Raw genomic sequence first — 17661 nt, forward strand, 5'->3', positions numbered from 1 at the left:
CTTTTTTCTCTGCCTTTTTGTTTGTTTGTTTCTGTTTCTTGTTGTCAAATTCCAGGCTGTTTCTGTTGTGTTTCCAGCAGGGGAAGGGGCTGGTGCAGAGAAAAGGGAGACGTGGCCTTGGGGAGGTGTCAAAACACCCTCCTGGAGCCTCTTCAGGGCTGTGCTTTGGTTTGAGGAGAAAAAGTTAGCCTGCAAATGACAACTGTGACTACGTGGTGGTGGCCGACGCAACCGGAGTGTGACACTGGTGGGGAGGGGGATGTCAGCAGGGAGGAGGCTCCTGGCTGCAGATGATGGGGGTTTCTGGCCTGGATGGCGCAGTGCTGGTCCTCAGTCCTCCGTCCCCCTCCGGAGCAGAGGTGTGCCTGGCCTGACGGGTGACGAGCGGGTGATCTCCCACGTCCCACCTTGCAGGCAGACATGGCTTCACGGCTGTCCACTTTCTGCTTGGGTTTCCCTATCAGAAAATGTATGGGGATCTTCTTGTTTCTTTAAGAAAGAAAACAGATGAGAAACTCTTCCTGCTGCAGGGTCAGGAGCCCCTTGGACCCATGTCGGAGCGCAGGGACTCCCTGTTGGGTCCCTGGTGGGGGCATTCCCCCCGCACACAGCTGGCTCTGTCTGTCCGTCTGTCCCACTCTCCGGGGCCGGGCTGAGCTTTGCTATCGGGGTTGGAGGGGTGGGTTTGCCCCCAGATGGAGTAAATGCAGCGGGACCCAGAGCCTTCTCTTCCCACCAGCCCCCCATTTCCGAATCAAGCGGATGCTGCCACCGGGTGTGGGAGAGCACCACCCCAGAGCGAGGGTTCGGTGTCACCCAACGTGGGGACAGGGCTTGTGGCAGGCACAGCCCAGCTTGTCCACTGCCCACAGCCAGGCTTTAAAACGAGGATTCAGACCAAGGCACCCTGCTCCTGGGGTATAGATGGCTTCAGGGACGGGGTGGGCTTCCTTGGGGCATCCTCATGGGCAACACCCGCCATGCCTTAGTGTCCCCAAAGCCGGCTGCTACAAAGGGACCAAGGCTGGTGGCGTGGGGACAGCTGCAGGATGGTGACAGCAGAAGGGACACGGGGTCCTCGGTGCTCCCCGGGGTCACCCACTGCCTCGGCCCCGCTGCAGCCAGGGTGGGAGATTTGAATTCGCCCCCCTGACCGCTGGGGTTCCTGCACTTTGAAATGCAAACCTGCCTTTCAATGCAAATGCTGCGAGAGGTTGGGCCCAATAAAAGCCTGTGGGCAGGGAGGTGCCTGGCCCCGGGACACAGCTCCCCAAGGCGCCCAGGTGAGCGGCAGTAAAGGAGGGGCGGACGCCTCCCTGCCAAACCAAACCCGGCCTGCAGCCGGCGGCACGGCGGTGCAGCATGTGCGTGGAGACGGCCGGGGAAGATGTATGTAGGTTATCTTTTGGATAAGGACACCAACATGTATCCCAGCCCTGTCCGGCATCCCAGCCTCAACCTCAACCCCCAGAATTACGTGCCGGCGCCACCCCAGTACTCGGACTTCGCCAGCTACCACCATGTGCCGGGGATTAACAACGACCCGCACCACGGGCAGCCAGCAGCCGCCTGGGGCTCTCCCTACACCCCTGCCAAGGAGGACTGGCATTCCTACGGAACCGCTGCTGCACCTTCCACTGCCAGCCCAGGGCAGTTTGGATTCAGCCCCCCAGATTTTAACCCCATCCAACCCCCAAGCTCTGGACTCCTGCCTCCACCCATCAGCAGCTCGGTCCCCCAGCTCTCCCCTAACGCCCAGAGACGCACCCCGTACGAGTGGATGAGACGCAGCATTCCCAGCACCAGCAGCAACGGTAAGGAAACCTCCCAGCCATGCACCCCTGCGCGTTCCTTGGTGCAGAGGAACCCTGGTCTTGAAGTCCTGCAGGGCCGGATCCTGCTCCGTGGCTCTCCCTGCATGGTGACTGCCAGGAGGGACAGCATGCTTGGCCTGCCCTCAGCATGGCGCCTGTCCCCCAAAGAGCAGGGGGACCCCACTGCCGCGGTGGCAGGGGCTGAGGATGGGCAGGGAGGTTGCTTCTGCATTGCTGGCAGCCAAGGTTATATGGTTGGAAAGTCCTTTTTTCCGGCCAGTCTCTGGCCCTGCACCCCTGCCCTCGCCAGCCACCATCGGGTAGGATGGGCAGAGCCAGACACCCCGGGATCCCAGGGCCCGAGGGGGTGTTGGACGGGGTGCAAGGGCGAGCATGCAGGGCTGTGGCTGCATGTGAGAGCCCGTGCAGGGGCTGTGTGCATATGTGTGTGCAAGGTGCTTCATGCTGCGTGCGTGTGTAGTGTGTGTGTATATGTGTGCAGGGAAGGTACCATATGTATATATGAGGAAGGAAGGTGCTACATGCACTGTGTGTATGTATGTAAGGTGTATTCAGTGCGTGTGAGGTGCTATAGGTGCAAGGCGCCATAAGCAGCATATGTGTATGGGGCTTGCTGTATAGACAGTGTTAGTGAGTGTGTACCAGGGATGCTACATCCTCACTGTGTGCGTGCAAGGCGCTGTGTGTTGAGGACAGTGCCGCGTGTGGTGCGTGCGCAAGGTGCAGTGTGTGCGTGCATGTGTGGGGTGTGTGCAAGGTGCGGTGTGTGTGTGCGTGTGCGGGGTGTGTGCGTGTGCACCTGGTGTGTGTGCATGTGCAGTGTGTGCGTGCATGTGGGGGGGTGTGTGTGTGTGCGGTGTGTGTGTGCGTGCGCAGTGTGTGTGCGTGCGCACCTTGTGTGCGTGCAAGGTGCAGTGTGTGCGTGCATGTGTGGTGTGTGTGCAAGGCGTGGTGTGTGTGCACGTGTGATGTGTGTGCAAGTGCGGTGCGTTTGGGGACAGTGTCACGTGGAGGGTGCATGTGGGTGCTGCGGGTGCAGCACGCCATGTGTGCAAGTGCACAGTGTGTGGGTGCCATACACTGCGTGAGCGGGTGCCCCCACTCCTGGGCCTGCCGCTGGCCTGGGTACCGAGCGGCTGTGCTGTCCCCAGGGTCCTGTCCCTCTGTCCCCCTGTCCTCGGGGTCCTGTCCCCGCTGAACTCCTGACCTGGGGGCAGGGGGGGAGGAAGCGTCTGGGTGACCCCAGCCCCCTGCCCCAGCTGGGCAGGGGGTCCCTGCTGCCCACTTCAAAGGCGGTGGGCAGATCCCCCCTTGGGGCCAGCCCAAATTGACAAGGACTTCGCTTTGTCATGGAGATGGTGGCCGGCTCCTTTGGCAGCGAGGTGAGGTGCGGGGGCCCTTTGTCCTGCCCTGCCCGCGCCCTTTCATCTTCCCCTCCAGGCTGCGATCACCGCTGCCAGCCCAGCCTGGACCCGTCCTGCCCACAGCGGGACCCCCTGCCCGCTGGGCTTGCCCGGACCCACCACCCCTCTCCCTCTCCCGTGCTGGCCATGATCTCTGCAAAGCACTGCTGGGGCCAAACTCACTACAGGAGTGGTCTGTGCATCTCTCGGGGGCGAGTTTGCTTTCGGTGGCCCCATATCCCCGGCATCGGGGCCAGGCCTCCCTGTTTGCAAAGCGTCTCCAATTTTAGGCTTGTTTCTGGCTCCCCGCTGTCCCCACGTGGGGCTGGCCAAGCCCCCTGGAGAGACTCGAGTGCAAGGGGCTGGTGCAGAGGTGCCTGGGGTCTTCCAGCATGGAAAACAGCTCCTCATGTTCACCAGATCCACGTGGCAGGTTGGGGATGGGGCTGTCCCAGCGGGACCAGTAGCTGTGGTGGAGCAGGCAGAACATCCTGATAAATGGAAAAAAACCAGCTCCGGTCTGGAAAGAGGAGGGGAGAGGCAGGCTGGTATTTCCTGGCCTGTTTTAAGCACTGAATATGCCTATTTAGGAAAAATGCCTCCCCCCATACCCAGTGATGGAGACCCACAGGCGTGCTGGGACTAAGGGCTTCCCTCTGCCTCGGGGTGGAAGGGGGGTGTGACCCTGCAGCTCCCCCCATGCAACTGGGACCCCACCACTCCTGCAGATTTTGTAGGTCCAAAAGTCTCGGTTTCTTCTGAGGAGAGAAGTGGGAGGGAAGACTGATGAGGGGAGAAAGACATCACCACACCTCTCCTCTGGATCAAGGGCACAGTTTTACACCCAGCAGTGGGGCTGAGATAAAACAGGGGCTTGAAAGTGCCTCTGATTGAGTTAGATGACAATTGAGTTGATTGAATTCTGGAAAAATATCATTAGTTTCTTAGTTTGTATCTCCTAGATTAAATACTTACAAAGGGAGAAATCAGCCTTGTTCCCCTTGCACGCAGAGGAGGAGCTGCCCCAGCCCTGCCCCAGCCCAGCCCCAGGGATGCGGGGATGGGTGCTGGGGTGAAAGCCCCTTTCTTGTGGTGTTTCCCCAGGTCAGACAACCAGCAAGGTCCCTTTTTAAGGCACTTGCAGGTTAAGGACCTGTCCTTGCGTCTCTGCTGGGTCCAAGCCCAGCGCTGCCGGTGCCGAGTGGCTGCAGGATTTGGCCATGGTGGGACCATGTGCTGGGAGATGGTGGGATGCAGCCCGTGTTTTCCAGGGCTGCCCTTTAAATGAAAAAAAAGAGCCTTTCTCCATTAAGCTTGAAAGAGAGCAGGGCATAGATGGGTTTGACATAGATAAGGGTGAAATTCTTAGGTGAATCATTTTATTGAAATCCATACATGGGACTTTAATCAGTCTGGATTGATTAACTACCCATCTCACAGCAGTGCGAGTAGGAAATGAATACACGGACTTTTTTGCTATAAATATCAACAGTTTCATTAGGAGTGCTATAAATCATAATACTTCAGAGGGTTGTAAATTAAGGTTCCTTCCCTGTCTTGCCTTGTATAAACAGTTCTTGGCCACGGTTTGAAAGCTTTTGGGAAAGAGCTGTGGGGTGGTAAGAGAAAATGTTACACAGGGAGTATGAGTGTGTTGGGGGCTTCTGCAAATGCAATCCAGAGAAAAATCAATGAGAAATCTCCCAGTGACTCATTGCAGAGTCAGGCTTTACAGGGGGATGATTTTATATATCTGTTGCTAAATACGTGCGTGCTTCACTTCACCCGGCTGAGTCAAGATAACCCTGCAGCAGAAGGGATTGCGATGCCAGAGGGCTGGTCACTGGAAATTGGGAGTTAAAGGGAACCAAGCTGGAAGATGTCCCCAGGCCTCATTTCTCTCTCCGATGTCACCTCTTTTTCTGCTCATAAAATCTTCACGAGCAGCGTGTCAGAGCCTCATGCTTCCTCCTTATTCGCAATTATTTGCAAACTTCCCTGTGAATTGCACCCCGGCTCTATAAAAAGCTCAGGAAGGCGGCTGGAAACGGTGGCTGGCTGAACTTTGAAATTCACCCTCTGTTCGTTAGTCATGCAAATCCTCAGATACTGCCTCTGGTCTGGCTTTTAGGTCACTAATCAAGCCAGGGCCGCAGTGCTAAATATTGCAAGTGAAAGTGCAATTGGGGCATCCCTTGGGGAGGTGAATGTGCTCGGGGCTTCAGGTGGTATCAGTGCCTGTGGTGCCCTGGCAGGTTTTGGGGTGATAGAAAGCAAATAGTGATGCTCTGAGCATGGGCGAGTGGCGATTTGCTGGGTGTGGAGTTTTCTGTCTCAGTTTTCACTATTTCCAGCTCAGTTTACCAGCTCTATTTGTTGCCCTGGTGAGGTCCATGAAAGCTGGAGGAAAGAGTAAAAACCCCAATAATGAGACAGAAACATTTCCCCTGGACAGGTGGAGCTCATGCCGTGCATGGTACGTTTTGGGGTGATGGTGGTGGCTGGAGGACGGTGCGTTTCCCCGGTCAGTCCCTGCATGGGGGACCCTCTTTAGGACATGGTCATGCCCCGTGAGTTCCTTTGGTCCCCCGGGTCACTCAGTGTGTGCGTGCATTGGGCTCCATCGGTCTTCTCCCCTTGAATTATTAACCCACAACCTGCTCCTGGCCCCAGCTGGGATTTGTTGACTGCTTAGCCTGCTGGCCAAGGTACAGGCCTTTCAAACTTTCCTAGAATTGACTTTCCTTGAACAAAAAAGGCTTCCCTGGAGCGCTGGCAGTACCTACGTGATGGGCTTGGCTGGCTAATACCCTGGGATTAGCAGAGGGACACTCTAAACCTCTGGCCAATGGCAGATGTTTCCTACAGAGGACCCTTCAAGGACGCCCACTCCAGTGCTGTTAGCTTTGCAATCACCCGGATAAGGGGCCAGATCCTTCCCCCACACTGCCCCATGGTAAGGATGGGCTGAGACCTACGGGGCTGTGAAGGGGGAGAGGAGTCCCAGTGCCCAGACGGCACTGCCACCGCTTTGCTGTCCTCCTCCTCATGCTGCAGCTGGGCCAAATCCATCCAGGTGGCAGATCCGAGTGAGCTGGATCCAGGCTCAGTGCTGTGGGGCTGGTGTAAAGGTGACGCTCTGAAACAGGCTGTTTCCAGCCCGCACGCACTGGCCAGCCCGCGTGCCACCCCGGCACCCCTTGCCCTCCCGCGCTGGTGCGGTCTTTGATCCGGCACAGGAGCCTGGTTGGCGGCACTTGGCTCAGAGCTCATAAAACCATGGGAGCAACTGAAGGAATCTGCCAGCTGCCAAAATAAAGGGCTGGGAAATACTTGCCCCAATGCCCAGCCTCAGGCTGCTGCCCCTGGGGTTGAAGCATCTCCTGTCACGTTGCTCCGTGTCCAAGAACGCGGGGTTGTTATGGGGAACCACCAGCTCACTGCAACCGCCAGCAACCTGCTCTTCATCCCCTTGGGGTTTGCACCTCCTGGGAGGAAGATGAGGCTTGCAGGAGGGGTGCCTTCACTCACGTGTGTGGGTGTGGGTGTAGATCTGGCCCCATCCTGCTGTGCTGGCAGCGTGGAGCCCAGCCAGGGCCAGCCTGTGCTCCTGCGTACCAGTCTGTGCTCTCCCAATCCAGCTCTTTTCCCAGGTGTTTCTGCCCCTTCCCAGCAGCTGGGCTGCCCTGTGCGGCTGTGCCATGCACCAAGACCTGGTCTCTGCCTCCTGGCTCTGCCAGTCCCATAACCTCCAGGCAAGCAATCCCCAGCCACACGCACTCACTTTTAGCAAAGCTGTAGGGCTTTTTTGGAAATGTAGAGCTCAATCCTCTGTGTGCAAGAGACTAGAAAGCCATCAGGACATGTGGTGCGGTTTTGTAAGTGAAACACATAGAGTGCACGACATACCAAGCTGAATTAGGTTTTATTGCCGGTGGGTGCCCACAGGAGCATTACCGTTTGCCTTCAAGTCTTTGGCACCAGGAAGAAATCCCCAGGTTGTGTCAGTGTCAGGCAAGCAGCCATGCAAGGACCTACCCCGGGGGCAGGAGGGTCACTGGGCTCCTTAGAGGGGCCACCAGCGCCCGCAGGCACAGATGAGTCCTGCCTTCAGCCCGGCAGCTCTGAAATGCCCGTTTCTCAGACCCGGAGCAGAGCTGGAGGAGCCTTGGCAGGGTCCATTGGGTGAGGACTCATCCAGCATCCCCCCACTCTGCTGTACAGAGACATTAAATATGTATGAGGGGGGGTGGTTCCTCTCATCCCATTTCTGACACCCATCAATTGTCTAAATCCAACGCCCTTTGGCAGAGGAATGATCTCAGGCAGGGATCTCAGTAAGGATTGCCCTCCAGAGGGGCTCCTTTCTCACTGGCGGTGATGAAGCAAGCCACATGGCTCCGGTCCTTTGCCCCACATTGGTCGTCCCATCCATCACCCCCCTGCTTCCTGCGGCAGAGGAAAACTAGCTGACGATATTGAAGCATGCATGGGAAGGCTTGTGAAAACCTTCTGGTTCCCAGCACTCGGGGAGGGGGTGGTGGCTCGGGTTTATCCCCCCTCCCTGGCCACAGAGGAGCTTGCGTGTTTTGGAGCAGCTGCTGGAGCTGGAGGGAAAAGGAAGGGAGCAAGCAAGCGTGGGGCAGGGGGGGCAGAGGGAGGGCCTCGGGGGGCTCAGCCCCTGCGCTGTCAGTGCAGACCTTGGGAGTCCCATTTGCAGTAGGTTTAGGGACAGTGAAATGAGCTGGGCTGCATGTTCCAAGCGTCAGCATTACTGCTGCGCAGCGCGGCTGCCGTCGCCTCTGCTCGGCAGAGGGAGCATCGGCCCCTCCTCACAGAGGCAGCTGGAGCACATCTGGCTGCCAGATGGGGTGACTACAGCCAGCCTGGAGGCTCCTGAGTGCTAGAAGCCGATCCCAGTCCTCTCCTGGGCCTGGGGTCTCTGTCATGGGGCATCGCTCTGCCAGCTGCCCTCCTCTTTGCAGTGGTGGTGGGATTTCCCCCCATAGAGCTGCAGGACCAGGGGTTAAGCTGCCCAGGGAGTCCTGCCAGAAGCCAGAGCCCATGGCACTGACCCTGGGACTTCACTCTGGATTGAAACTGCTTCTGTGCCTCAGTTTCTCCATCCGTAGCATTGCCTTAGCTATGCCGGGGGTGGGGGGAAGTTTTCCTTGATGCTTTCCCTGGGGAGGAATGGCAAATCCTGATAGCACACCGATTCTTCTGGGACAAGAGGATTTTATCCTCTTTGCATGTAGATGCTGCTCATTCAGAATAAAGCAGCTTTGTCATGGAGAGAAAGCACCCACCCCGGGGGACAGCCTTGCACCCCGTCTTGCTGCACTGTAACTCCAGTGCAGACAAGTTCTTTCCCTGGTGCTCACTGGTGACAGGACCTTCACACCTGATGTTTTTCAGCAATAAAATATTGTAGTGCCATCAGATGGTGTGGAAATGCACCCAGTACAGACAGACAGGCAGATGAGACTGTACAGATGGAGCCAGTGCATGGCCAGAGCATCGCCAGGAAGGTGAGACCATGCAGGGCTGCTCCAGAAGCACGTTGCCCAGGCTTTTCATGCCAGTCATGCGAGGAGCTGCCACGCAGCAGGGCATGCAGAGCCACCGAGCAGCCACGGGGCCGGCCGGTCTGGAAGCAACGCCTCCGTCCCCCATGCCAGCACCTTCCCTGCAAAGCAGCGTGCAATGTGCCCGCGTCCCCAGGCCTCCAGGACCTCTGCGGCTGGGGCGCGACAGCCGGTACCACGGTGGGCTCTCATCTAGGCAGCTCTGGTGAGCGGGTTGGGGCTGAGGTACCCCGGCTGCCCTGATCGGAGCCCTGATGGCTGCATAGCATCTTCCCACGGAGCCAGGGTTTGCCGCTGCTGCAATTTGGAGCTGCTTTGACCTGTGAAACAGAGACCTTTAGAAAACCATGCAGGTTTATGCTCCTCACTGCTGGCAGCCGTGCTGCTCCTGCCGCAGATGGGAGGGCTGTGTCCCATGGATGAGGATGCTCCATTCAGAGATGGCCTGATCCCTCTTAGCCATGCTGGGCACACTGGGCTGGCTATGTTGTTTTGTAGGACTGGGGAAAAGAAAAGCTCCAAAAAACCATGCCAGCTTTGGGTCCTTCACTACTTTCCGCCTCTTCCCAGGATGCTGCTGCTACCCCACAGTCTCTTTCCTCCCTGGTATGAACCAGCCTCTTCCCAGCTGTTCTTAGAGCAGCTCAACAACAGCCTCAAAATACCTCGTATTAGCTATCTGTTAGGGTGTTTGGGGCACAGCTTCTCATTGAAAGCCATTCTTTGGGCAGGCCAGGGCTGGAGAGAGTGAATTACCCCCTCCTTGGCAGCCTCTGCCTCAGCTGTGAGAGTGCAGAGCCCAGGATGGTGGGCACAGGGATCTGGTTTGATTTTTCCCTTCCCTGCCAGGCTCCTGACCTGGTCCAGGGCAGGAGCTCCAGCATCCCCATCCCCAGGCCAGGACTGCCGTGGGGAGCAGATCCAGGCTGCGGGTCAGGACCCCATCCCTCCGCGTGTGTGCTAGTGCATGTGCATGAACACTCAGGAGTGTGTCCTTTGGGGTTTGCACAGCACATTAAAGCTATTCCCTTATCTAATCACAGCTCAGGTGAGTGCTATTAGGGTTATACATTAACAGTGGTAACGATACCCTCTCTGCACGCAGCCATTGGCCCTGCCTTGATCCCAAAGCCGAAACCATTCCCACTGGCCCCGCGAATGACTCCATTTGGATGCCCAAGCAATTCCTTTACCTGGTCCTTTGGGGACAAGCAGAAGGGACTTCAAATGCATAGCAGGGCTGGAAGGGGCTAGCAGCTGTGCTAGGAGGCATCACCAGCACCCCCTTTGCACCCCATACACCCCATCTGCACTCCCTCCCGGTGCAGCAGCAGCAGCTCCGGGCTATCCCGGCCATGAGACAGCCTGGTCCACTGCTGCCAGGCTTCCCTGGAAATGCGGGAGTGGCTCCATCCCTCTGCTTGGCCGTGCTCCCCGCTGCGGCGCTGGGGTTTCCCCATAGGTATGAGGGCTCCCCATAAGAAGCTGGGCTGGCTCGTACCAAATTTCCTCTTTCCTTTCACAGAGCCATAAAAAGTCTCCAGGAGACAGTTAAGTGTAACCCAGCATTCATATTCAAGGTAGTTGAATTATTCATTGTCAATAGTATTTCTTGTGAGTCCTTTTCTTTTCCTTGTGAATCACCCACAATACATTCCCGAATTCAGCAAACATTGATGAAACCAGCAATTAGTCGAGATGAATAACTTTCCATCTCTGGCTTGGTCGTGAGCCCTCTGCTTTGAGTCTTTGCTATCTGATATTGGGCAGCGAGAGACTGGTGCCCGGATCACACGACAGCGGCTCACCGGCACGGCCGGCTATCTGCCAGACCTGAGGCAAAGCACAGGCTTCATCAAGGATGAACGGTGAAGAGAGAATAACAAAGAACAAGCTGTGATGGATCTGTTTACAGCTGCAGCAGGAAATAATAATTCCTGCTGAAATTCATGGCATATGTGGTATTCACAAACCACCTTATTTCTTTATTCTTTATTTTTTTTTTCACTTTATCTGTCAGTTCCTTTGCTTTCCAGCTGTTTTTTCTCTAATCAGTGGCATTCAAACAGCAATATTGCAAGTAAGATCATTTTAAAGTCATTACCTCTTCAGAAAGATTTTTGCTTTCAAATAAAAAAAAGATAAATTTATATGAGAAAGAAAAGGACTTGTAGGAGTCCCTGAGGCTAGAGCAGACAGAGGGAGCTCGGTTTCTCACGGAGCTGCTAAACCCTGCATAAATCTCCGCTGGTGCCTCTGGATTATTCTGTAACTCCCCGGGAATTGCTGTGTTTGCAAATTCAGCACAGGTCCCTCCTGGGCTGGGATGCACAAGTCCTTCTCACGCTGATGAACTCTTCACCTGCGGGGCAGTGAGAGGTGGCAGTGACCCCATAGGAAGGGCAGGGGTGCCGTGGGAGAGTGAGGGGAGAGCGTGGGGTCCCACGTGCGCCAGGTGCCCCGGCATCGCTCCAGCCCTGCACTGTGCCAAAGAGGAGACAAATGCCCAGGAATGCTGGCGTAGACCCCTCGCACACTAAATCGCTGTGTTTCAGCTGTGTGTCTGCAGACGTCTCCGTACACATCTTGCTCAATCACATTACCCTTTTTACCCTCTTTTTACCTGCAGAGTCACCCTCTGTGGTGAGAGGCAGGTTTGCTCTTGGCAGTGGTGAAGAGGGATTAGGTTTTCACTTCCAGACAGCTCCTCTCCCACTCGCAGCGCACCGTGGCCGTGGGTTGTCCTGTCTCCGATCCTCTTTTACATTTATATTTCAACATCAGAGGTGGCTTAGGAAAGTCCCCATCTCCTTGAAATGGGGAAGCAGGGGAGAGACACCCTTAAAAATAAAATTGAGTTGGTTGAGAAACAGATTTGCAGCCTGGGGTTGGGGTTTTGTTGTGTGGAGATTCTTTGATGTCTGATTAGGGTTGAGGCTACTCTGGAGTCTCTGAAGCACAGTTTAGCTCTGAGCCACCCAAACGCCTGCTTCCACTAGGATGGTCAGAGTTTAATAATATTGCTGAGACATCTAGATGTTGATCAGATTTGGCTCAAAGTGACGGATGTGCCAAGGACTTGTTAGGGGGAATGGATGAACAGGATGGCAGACACACAAAGATCCCCTTTCCTGGGGGAAGCAGGCTGCAAGTGAGGTTATGTGGGTTGCTGGGTCACTAGAAAACCCTCCCTGCACATCTGAAGCAGTGATGGGCAGTATCCTGTCCACGCTGGTACACCCAGGGCAGTCCTGGGGAAATCCATGGAGCTGTTCTGGGCTTGCTCCTGCCCCTTCCCATTGCAGCACCACTCTCAGAAGCAGAAATTCAGGAGAAGTTGGGCAAATGTGTCTGCCAGGCAAATGGCTGGGTTCCCAGTTGGAAGGACAGTGTCTGCTCAGCTGAAAATACGGCTCCGTCCCTCCTGATGCCCTGGAACAGGATTTTGTTATTTTGGGTGGAGAAGCAAATATTCACATCTGTGTTTGTTCCCCGCCCATCAGCTCTTCTGCAGAAGAAAGCACCGGGGACTTGTCAGCAAACTGCTGGGCATGGGCACCCTTCCTCCAAGTGCCACCCGCTGCCCTCGGGCCAGGCAGAGTTCAAGCTGTTGGCTCTTGCTCTGCAGCTTGCCCTGCATGTGTGCGATTTAACGAAGGAGCTAACGGAGAAGGTGGCTGGGCTATTTTTGACTGTATTTTTCTGCTAGAAAGTGGCAGTGCTGCCTTGTGCACCGAGGAGATGTGGGGCTCCATGGCCCCAAGCTCTGTCCATACATGGGGGTCCCAAGGCAATATTTGGGCTGGTTTTGGTCAAACGTGACTGGCCCACGGACCCAGTCTCTGGGAGTGCTTGTGCACCATGGGGGCTTTCTTCAGTGCATCTTTAAAAACTGCACCAAACGAATAAGCTACTGCCCTCTGTCTGAGCTCGGTATTGGGAGGAGGAAAATAACCCTCTTGGCAGCAGAAAAATTATGTCATCCCTGGATTTTGCCTCTTTCCCCTGTCCTGATCCATGTGCCTTTGAGTGATGGCACCTTAGGTTTGGGCTCCCTGGCAAAGAGCTGGGCTTCCCTCAGCCCTCCCAGGCTGTATTTTTGCAGGCAGCTTGTCCTCAGCCCACCGCAGCACTTGTAGCTCTGCTCCTCTCAGGGACAGTGTGTCATGGCACATGGGATTTATAGTCCATCTTCTCGGGATGCCTCTGAATCCCTTCTCTTTCTACCAAGCAATTTCCCCAACGCCCAGGTCCTTTCCAACATGGAGAAACACCCTGGTGCTACCCAGAATGGGCATTAAATTCAGTAGGACCCTCACAACTCTCTTTTCCTCTGATCCCCAGGGCATTGCCATGTTTCTCCTGAGCTCTCCACGGGTGGCTCTGTAGCTCCTCCATGGCCTCAGTGATGCTCCTACCCCTCCCTTCCATAACCTCTCAGCTCACCCCCGCTCTGCTCTTTCTGCCAGGCAAGACCAGGACGAAAGACAAGTACCGGGTGGTGTACACAGACCACCAGCGCCTGGAGCTGGAGAAGGAGTTTCACTACAGCCGCTACATCACCATCCGCCGCAAGGCTGAGCTGGCCGCTGCCCTTGGGCTCACTGAACGGCAGGTCAGTGCTGCGGTCTCCCAGGAAAACCCACATCCCGGGTGGAGATGGGGCTGGGGAGGGGAAGGGCTGCATCCCAAGCAGGCAGAGGTGGTCCCACCTTGCTCCGCATCTCTGCCTTCTCTTCCAAACTCCAGGATGCTCCCCCTGCCCCAGGGGGACCCCAAGGGTTGTCATCCTTGGCTGCATCTGTCCCCATCTCTGCATCGCAGCCTTTGTCTTTCTGCAGGTGAAAATCTGGTTTCAAAATCGGAGGGCAAAGGAGAGGAAGGTGAACAAAAAGAAGATGCAGCAGCAAAGCCAGCCCACCAGCACCACCACGCCAACCCCGCCGGCTGTCGGCACACCAGGACCCATCGGAGGCCTCTGCAGCAGTAGCACCCCAAACCTCGTCTCCTCGTCTCCGCTGACGATCAAGGAGGAATTCATGCCTTAACCCCTTTCACCAGCTATAGACACCAAGAGATAAGCACTATGCAGCAGAGCCCAGCCAGTCCGTGTGCTCTGAAGAGAGACAGCCCCTTCCCAAAGACACGATGGTCCCTGGCTGAACCAACGGGGCAGCCAGCAAGCCTGGGTGAGGTGGCACCGGGACCTTCCCAAGGGGCTGGTGGGCTCTCTCCTACGTAAAAAACATAGGTTATGTAGTTTTGCTCTCCTGTAGGAAACATGCACAGGTCTGATCTCTGGTATTTGTAGCCCAAAGCAAGGTCCTAATGCCAGCAGAAGGAAGCGAGTAGTGGTGGAGGATGGCTTTCCTACAGTGCTTCAGGTGGAGCTGGTAGGACACTTCCTTCGGTCCTCCTGGCGATCCAGACGCCTGGCGCTTTTGGGGCAGTTCGAACAAGACTGAACTAGAAAAAAGACCTGGCTGGACTCAGGGCAAAAGAAATTCCCACCAAGCTGGTCTCCTGGATCTGCCATGCTGGGAAGGGGAGTGCCAAATGCAGAGTGAGTTGGACTGCAGGAGCCAGGCAGGACCCTTGGCCGTGGGACCCGAGGGGGGACTCCTTCAAACCACGGCAATGGTGGAGAACTGGAGCACACCCTTGGCGAAAGTCCCTGCCATCCCGGCAGTGCCTGCTCCTGCACCCCCAGCTCTGCCCCTGCAGCCACAAAAAGGCACACGGAGATGTGTCCGGCAGCCCTGGTTCCCCCAGCTGTGCCATGGCAAGGCAGCACTGCAGCCATCCTCCACCTGGAGCACAGGGACAGGAGAGGAGACAGTTGGGCATGGGCGCGCTGGAGATGGACCACCCTGCTGAGCTCTGAGACCACTTTCCACTGGGGAAGGGGAGGAGAACAAGAAGGTTTGCCATTGGGATGGGTTGCAAGAACCTGGCCCAGGCCGTCTAGAAGGGCCAATACCGGGAGAGCTTTATGGTGCTGCTCCAAGGGAGTGCAGCCACCGTGGGCACCCGGAGCTGCTGCCGGGGTGGACAGGGACTGTCTCAGGCAGAGGAAGGGCTGGCGCGTGCCCTGGTGTTAGGTGATGGAGAGGTGGTTTCCAGAAAGAGAGAGAAGTGGGTTTTTCCTGTTTTATTCAGAACCCAAAGGACTCCAGGTTTTGCCCTCCGTCTCCCCCCTCCTCCATGCACTGCACCACGTCTCGCCCACTCTGTGCCCTAGGCCAGTAACTGATAGCCCTCTTTTCCTGCTGGTGAACTGCAGCTGAAGTGTCCCTTCACCCTGCTGAGTCCTGACCACTGTATTGGCTCGGGTTTCTCATGCCCCAAAGGCCAGCAGGGCATGGCTGGGACACAGAAGTGTCTGCGGCTCCTGCTTGGGGCTGCGCCGGATGCTCCTGGGCTGCGGCTTCCCAAGACCAAGACAGGGATGAGGGTGCACGGGCCTCACGTAGCAGCTTGCACAGCCTTTCTCAGCCCCATTTCTCTGAGCTCCAGAAAGGTGGAGCAGCAGACATGTCCCCAGCTGCCTGCAGAGCGCCCGACCAAGCCCTCACATCACACCCAACGCTGCTTGTGCATCGCATCCCTTGGCCGCCCTGTCCGCCGCCAGCCTCGCACCACTCCCAGCCCCTCCTGGCCCAGAAAGCAAGGTGCCCAGGGACACTGCGGCTTTTACAAGTAAGTCCGGGCTTTTACAAGCAGTGTGCCCGCCGCCCCGCTCCAGCGTTTGTAGGATTTGGGTCTCCTTGCTGCGGGGGCTGCTGACACCTCGCTCGGCCACTGCTGCCAGCTGCGCTTGGTGGCGAGGACGAATGTTTGCATTGGCTCAGGACTTTGGCTCAGTTTTTGTATATATATAAGGCAGAACTGGTTTTCCTTTTTATTTTTTAGGCATCAGTGAAAATAAAAGCGAGCAGGACTCCTGCGCGCCACGAGTTTGTTGCTGTCTCCTCCCAGCCTGCGGTGCTGCAGCAGGGGAGGGATGCCAGCTCTGGGGCTGCACCGGTGCCGATGTCCCCGAGCGCGGCCAGGGTCAGGAGCGAGGGGTCCTGCCCAGTCCCACCAAAACCGGTGCAGATGGATGTCTTGATGCAGCAGCCTTGCCCCTGTAGAATGCAGTGTGCCTGTCCCGCAGGGGCGTTGCTGGGGGTGGCATGGCCTTTGCCACTGAGAGGGCTGGCCATGCCGGGCAACCTGAAGGCTGCAAACTCACAGCCCCGGGGGCAGCCGGGGAAAGGGTGAGGCCAGGCTTGGGCTGGCGGAGGCCAAAGAACAAGGCCAGCTGCCCATGGACGTGGCCACCTCCCATTGGTGCCTCCTGGCCTCTAATCTTGTTTTATGGCTGTTGACGGGCTGAATATCCTCCTTGTCCAAGAAGAGTAAACAGAGAACGAGGATGTGAGATAGTGCCTGGGACAGCTGGCATCAGTGCCCAACACTCTCCTCTCTCCATCCCAGCCAGGTCCCCCCGGTCCTGAGGCACTGAGCAAGGGGCTGCCCTTGAATCCCTGACCAAAATAACTCCTCCAGCCCCTAAATGTGCCAAGCATTGCCTGGAAAGAGGTGGGGACATGTGTGCTGAGGTGCCCGGGCAGGACAGGTGGCTGTGGAGGGACACCTGATGCGGGATAAAGTCCTCATGGGTGGAGGAGATGGAGGAGCAAGAGCAGGATGAGGTGGCATTGCAGAAAGAGGGACAGAGCAAAGGGTTTTCTCCTGATCTTGCAACAGCGGCTGCACCTACCTCTGCACCCTGGTGACCCCACGCTCACTGGCACGGCGCCTGGACTGCCTGTGGCATGGGACCACTGCCTCCCTGCATCCCTGCAAGGGGATGTGGGGCATCAGGAGCTAAAACAAGCTGGGGGATGCAAAGGAAACGGAGCCAGTGCAATATGGGAAAAGGGATGGGACTGGATGGGCCACCTGCCCAAAGAGCTGGGCCGGACTAGGGCAACTGGGGTCCACTTCTGCGTGCAGACTGCAGCGTGGTCTCCACGCCATGGACTGGCTCCTCCACACGCATCCTCCTCCCTCACTGGGCTTCGCCTGCCTTTGACATCCAATTTTGTCATTGCCACATGGGGACTGGCTGGTGGGATCCTGCCCTGGCAGGGGACGGGGTGGTGGCAACGCAGCCCCGGGCACCACCATCGCCTCCAATGTCTTGCTCAAGGGAGAAGCTTGAAGGGGAACAGAGCCCTGGGAGGGGATGAAATGTGCCTCTCCCAAATTCACTCACTGTGTTGGGGTGCCCATGGGTGGGCAAAGGGATGGGCTGGAGGGAAGATGCTCCGCTGCCCACCTGGAGAGGCTGTGGGTGCCGTTGACAGGATGAAATTCCAACTGATACCCTAATCTGGCGCCTGCCTGTTTGCACAGCAGGGTAAAAGTCCAGCGAGCTGTGGGCTGTGCCCTTGGGTCCCTGCCGCCCGTGTGTGCACAGGGAGCCGGTGCTGGCGGGAAGAGGCAATAAATGCGCCCACACACCCAGCCACCCCTTCCCCCAACACACACACACACCCCTTGGCCAGGTAACGAAATGCATCTGCTCTGTCTCCGCTCCCATGTCCTCCCCTGCCTCCCTCCAGCCGTTTCTTGGGCAGGGATGGGTGAGCCCTGTGGGGTCCCCCCTGTGCCAGCAAAGGGGCTGGTGTACCCCATGTCCCCACCAGCTTTGGGACCTTTGGTCCAAACCTCCTGGACATGTGTCACCTTGACGGTTGCACCCCTGGCAGGTGCCAGGCACCCACTTTTAGCACCTGCAGCAGCTGCCTCCCGAGTCGCACAGCCCCATATGGAGCCTTGTCCTTA

The 17661-nt window shown here is 56.9% G+C and overlaps 1 protein-coding gene across 1 annotated transcript; it reads left to right on the forward strand.

Moving 5' to 3' along the window:
* The first annotated feature begins 1387 nt into the window (after positions 1-1387).
* Positions 1388-13874, forward strand: CDX1 (caudal type homeobox 1). Its single transcript, XM_059825517.1, has 3 exons — positions 1388-1814; positions 13296-13441; positions 13668-13874. The coding sequence occupies exons 1-3, from the start codon at positions 1388-1390 to the stop codon at positions 13872-13874; spliced, it is 780 nt and encodes a 259-aa protein (XP_059681500.1).
* The last annotated feature ends 3787 nt before the right edge of the window (positions 13875-17661 follow it).

The sequence above is a fragment of the Gavia stellata genome, chromosome 16 (assembly GCF_030936135.1).
Source record: "Gavia stellata isolate bGavSte3 chromosome 16, bGavSte3.hap2, whole genome shotgun sequence".
NCBI classification, from domain to species: Eukaryota; Metazoa; Chordata; class Aves; order Gaviiformes; family Gaviidae; genus Gavia; species Gavia stellata.

Coding starts and splice junctions, on each gene's coding strand:
- CDX1 (XM_059825517.1), top strand. CDS start 1,388: ATGTATGTAGGTTATCTTTTGGATAAGGACACCAACATGTATCCCAGC. Junction 1,815..13,295: donor TCCCAGCACCAGCAGCAACG/GTAAGGAAACCT, acceptor TCTTTCTGCCAG/GCAAGACCAGGACGAAAGAC. Junction 13,442..13,667: donor TTGGGCTCACTGAACGGCAG/GTCAGTGCTGCG, acceptor GTCTTTCTGCAG/GTGAAAATCTGGTTTCAAAA.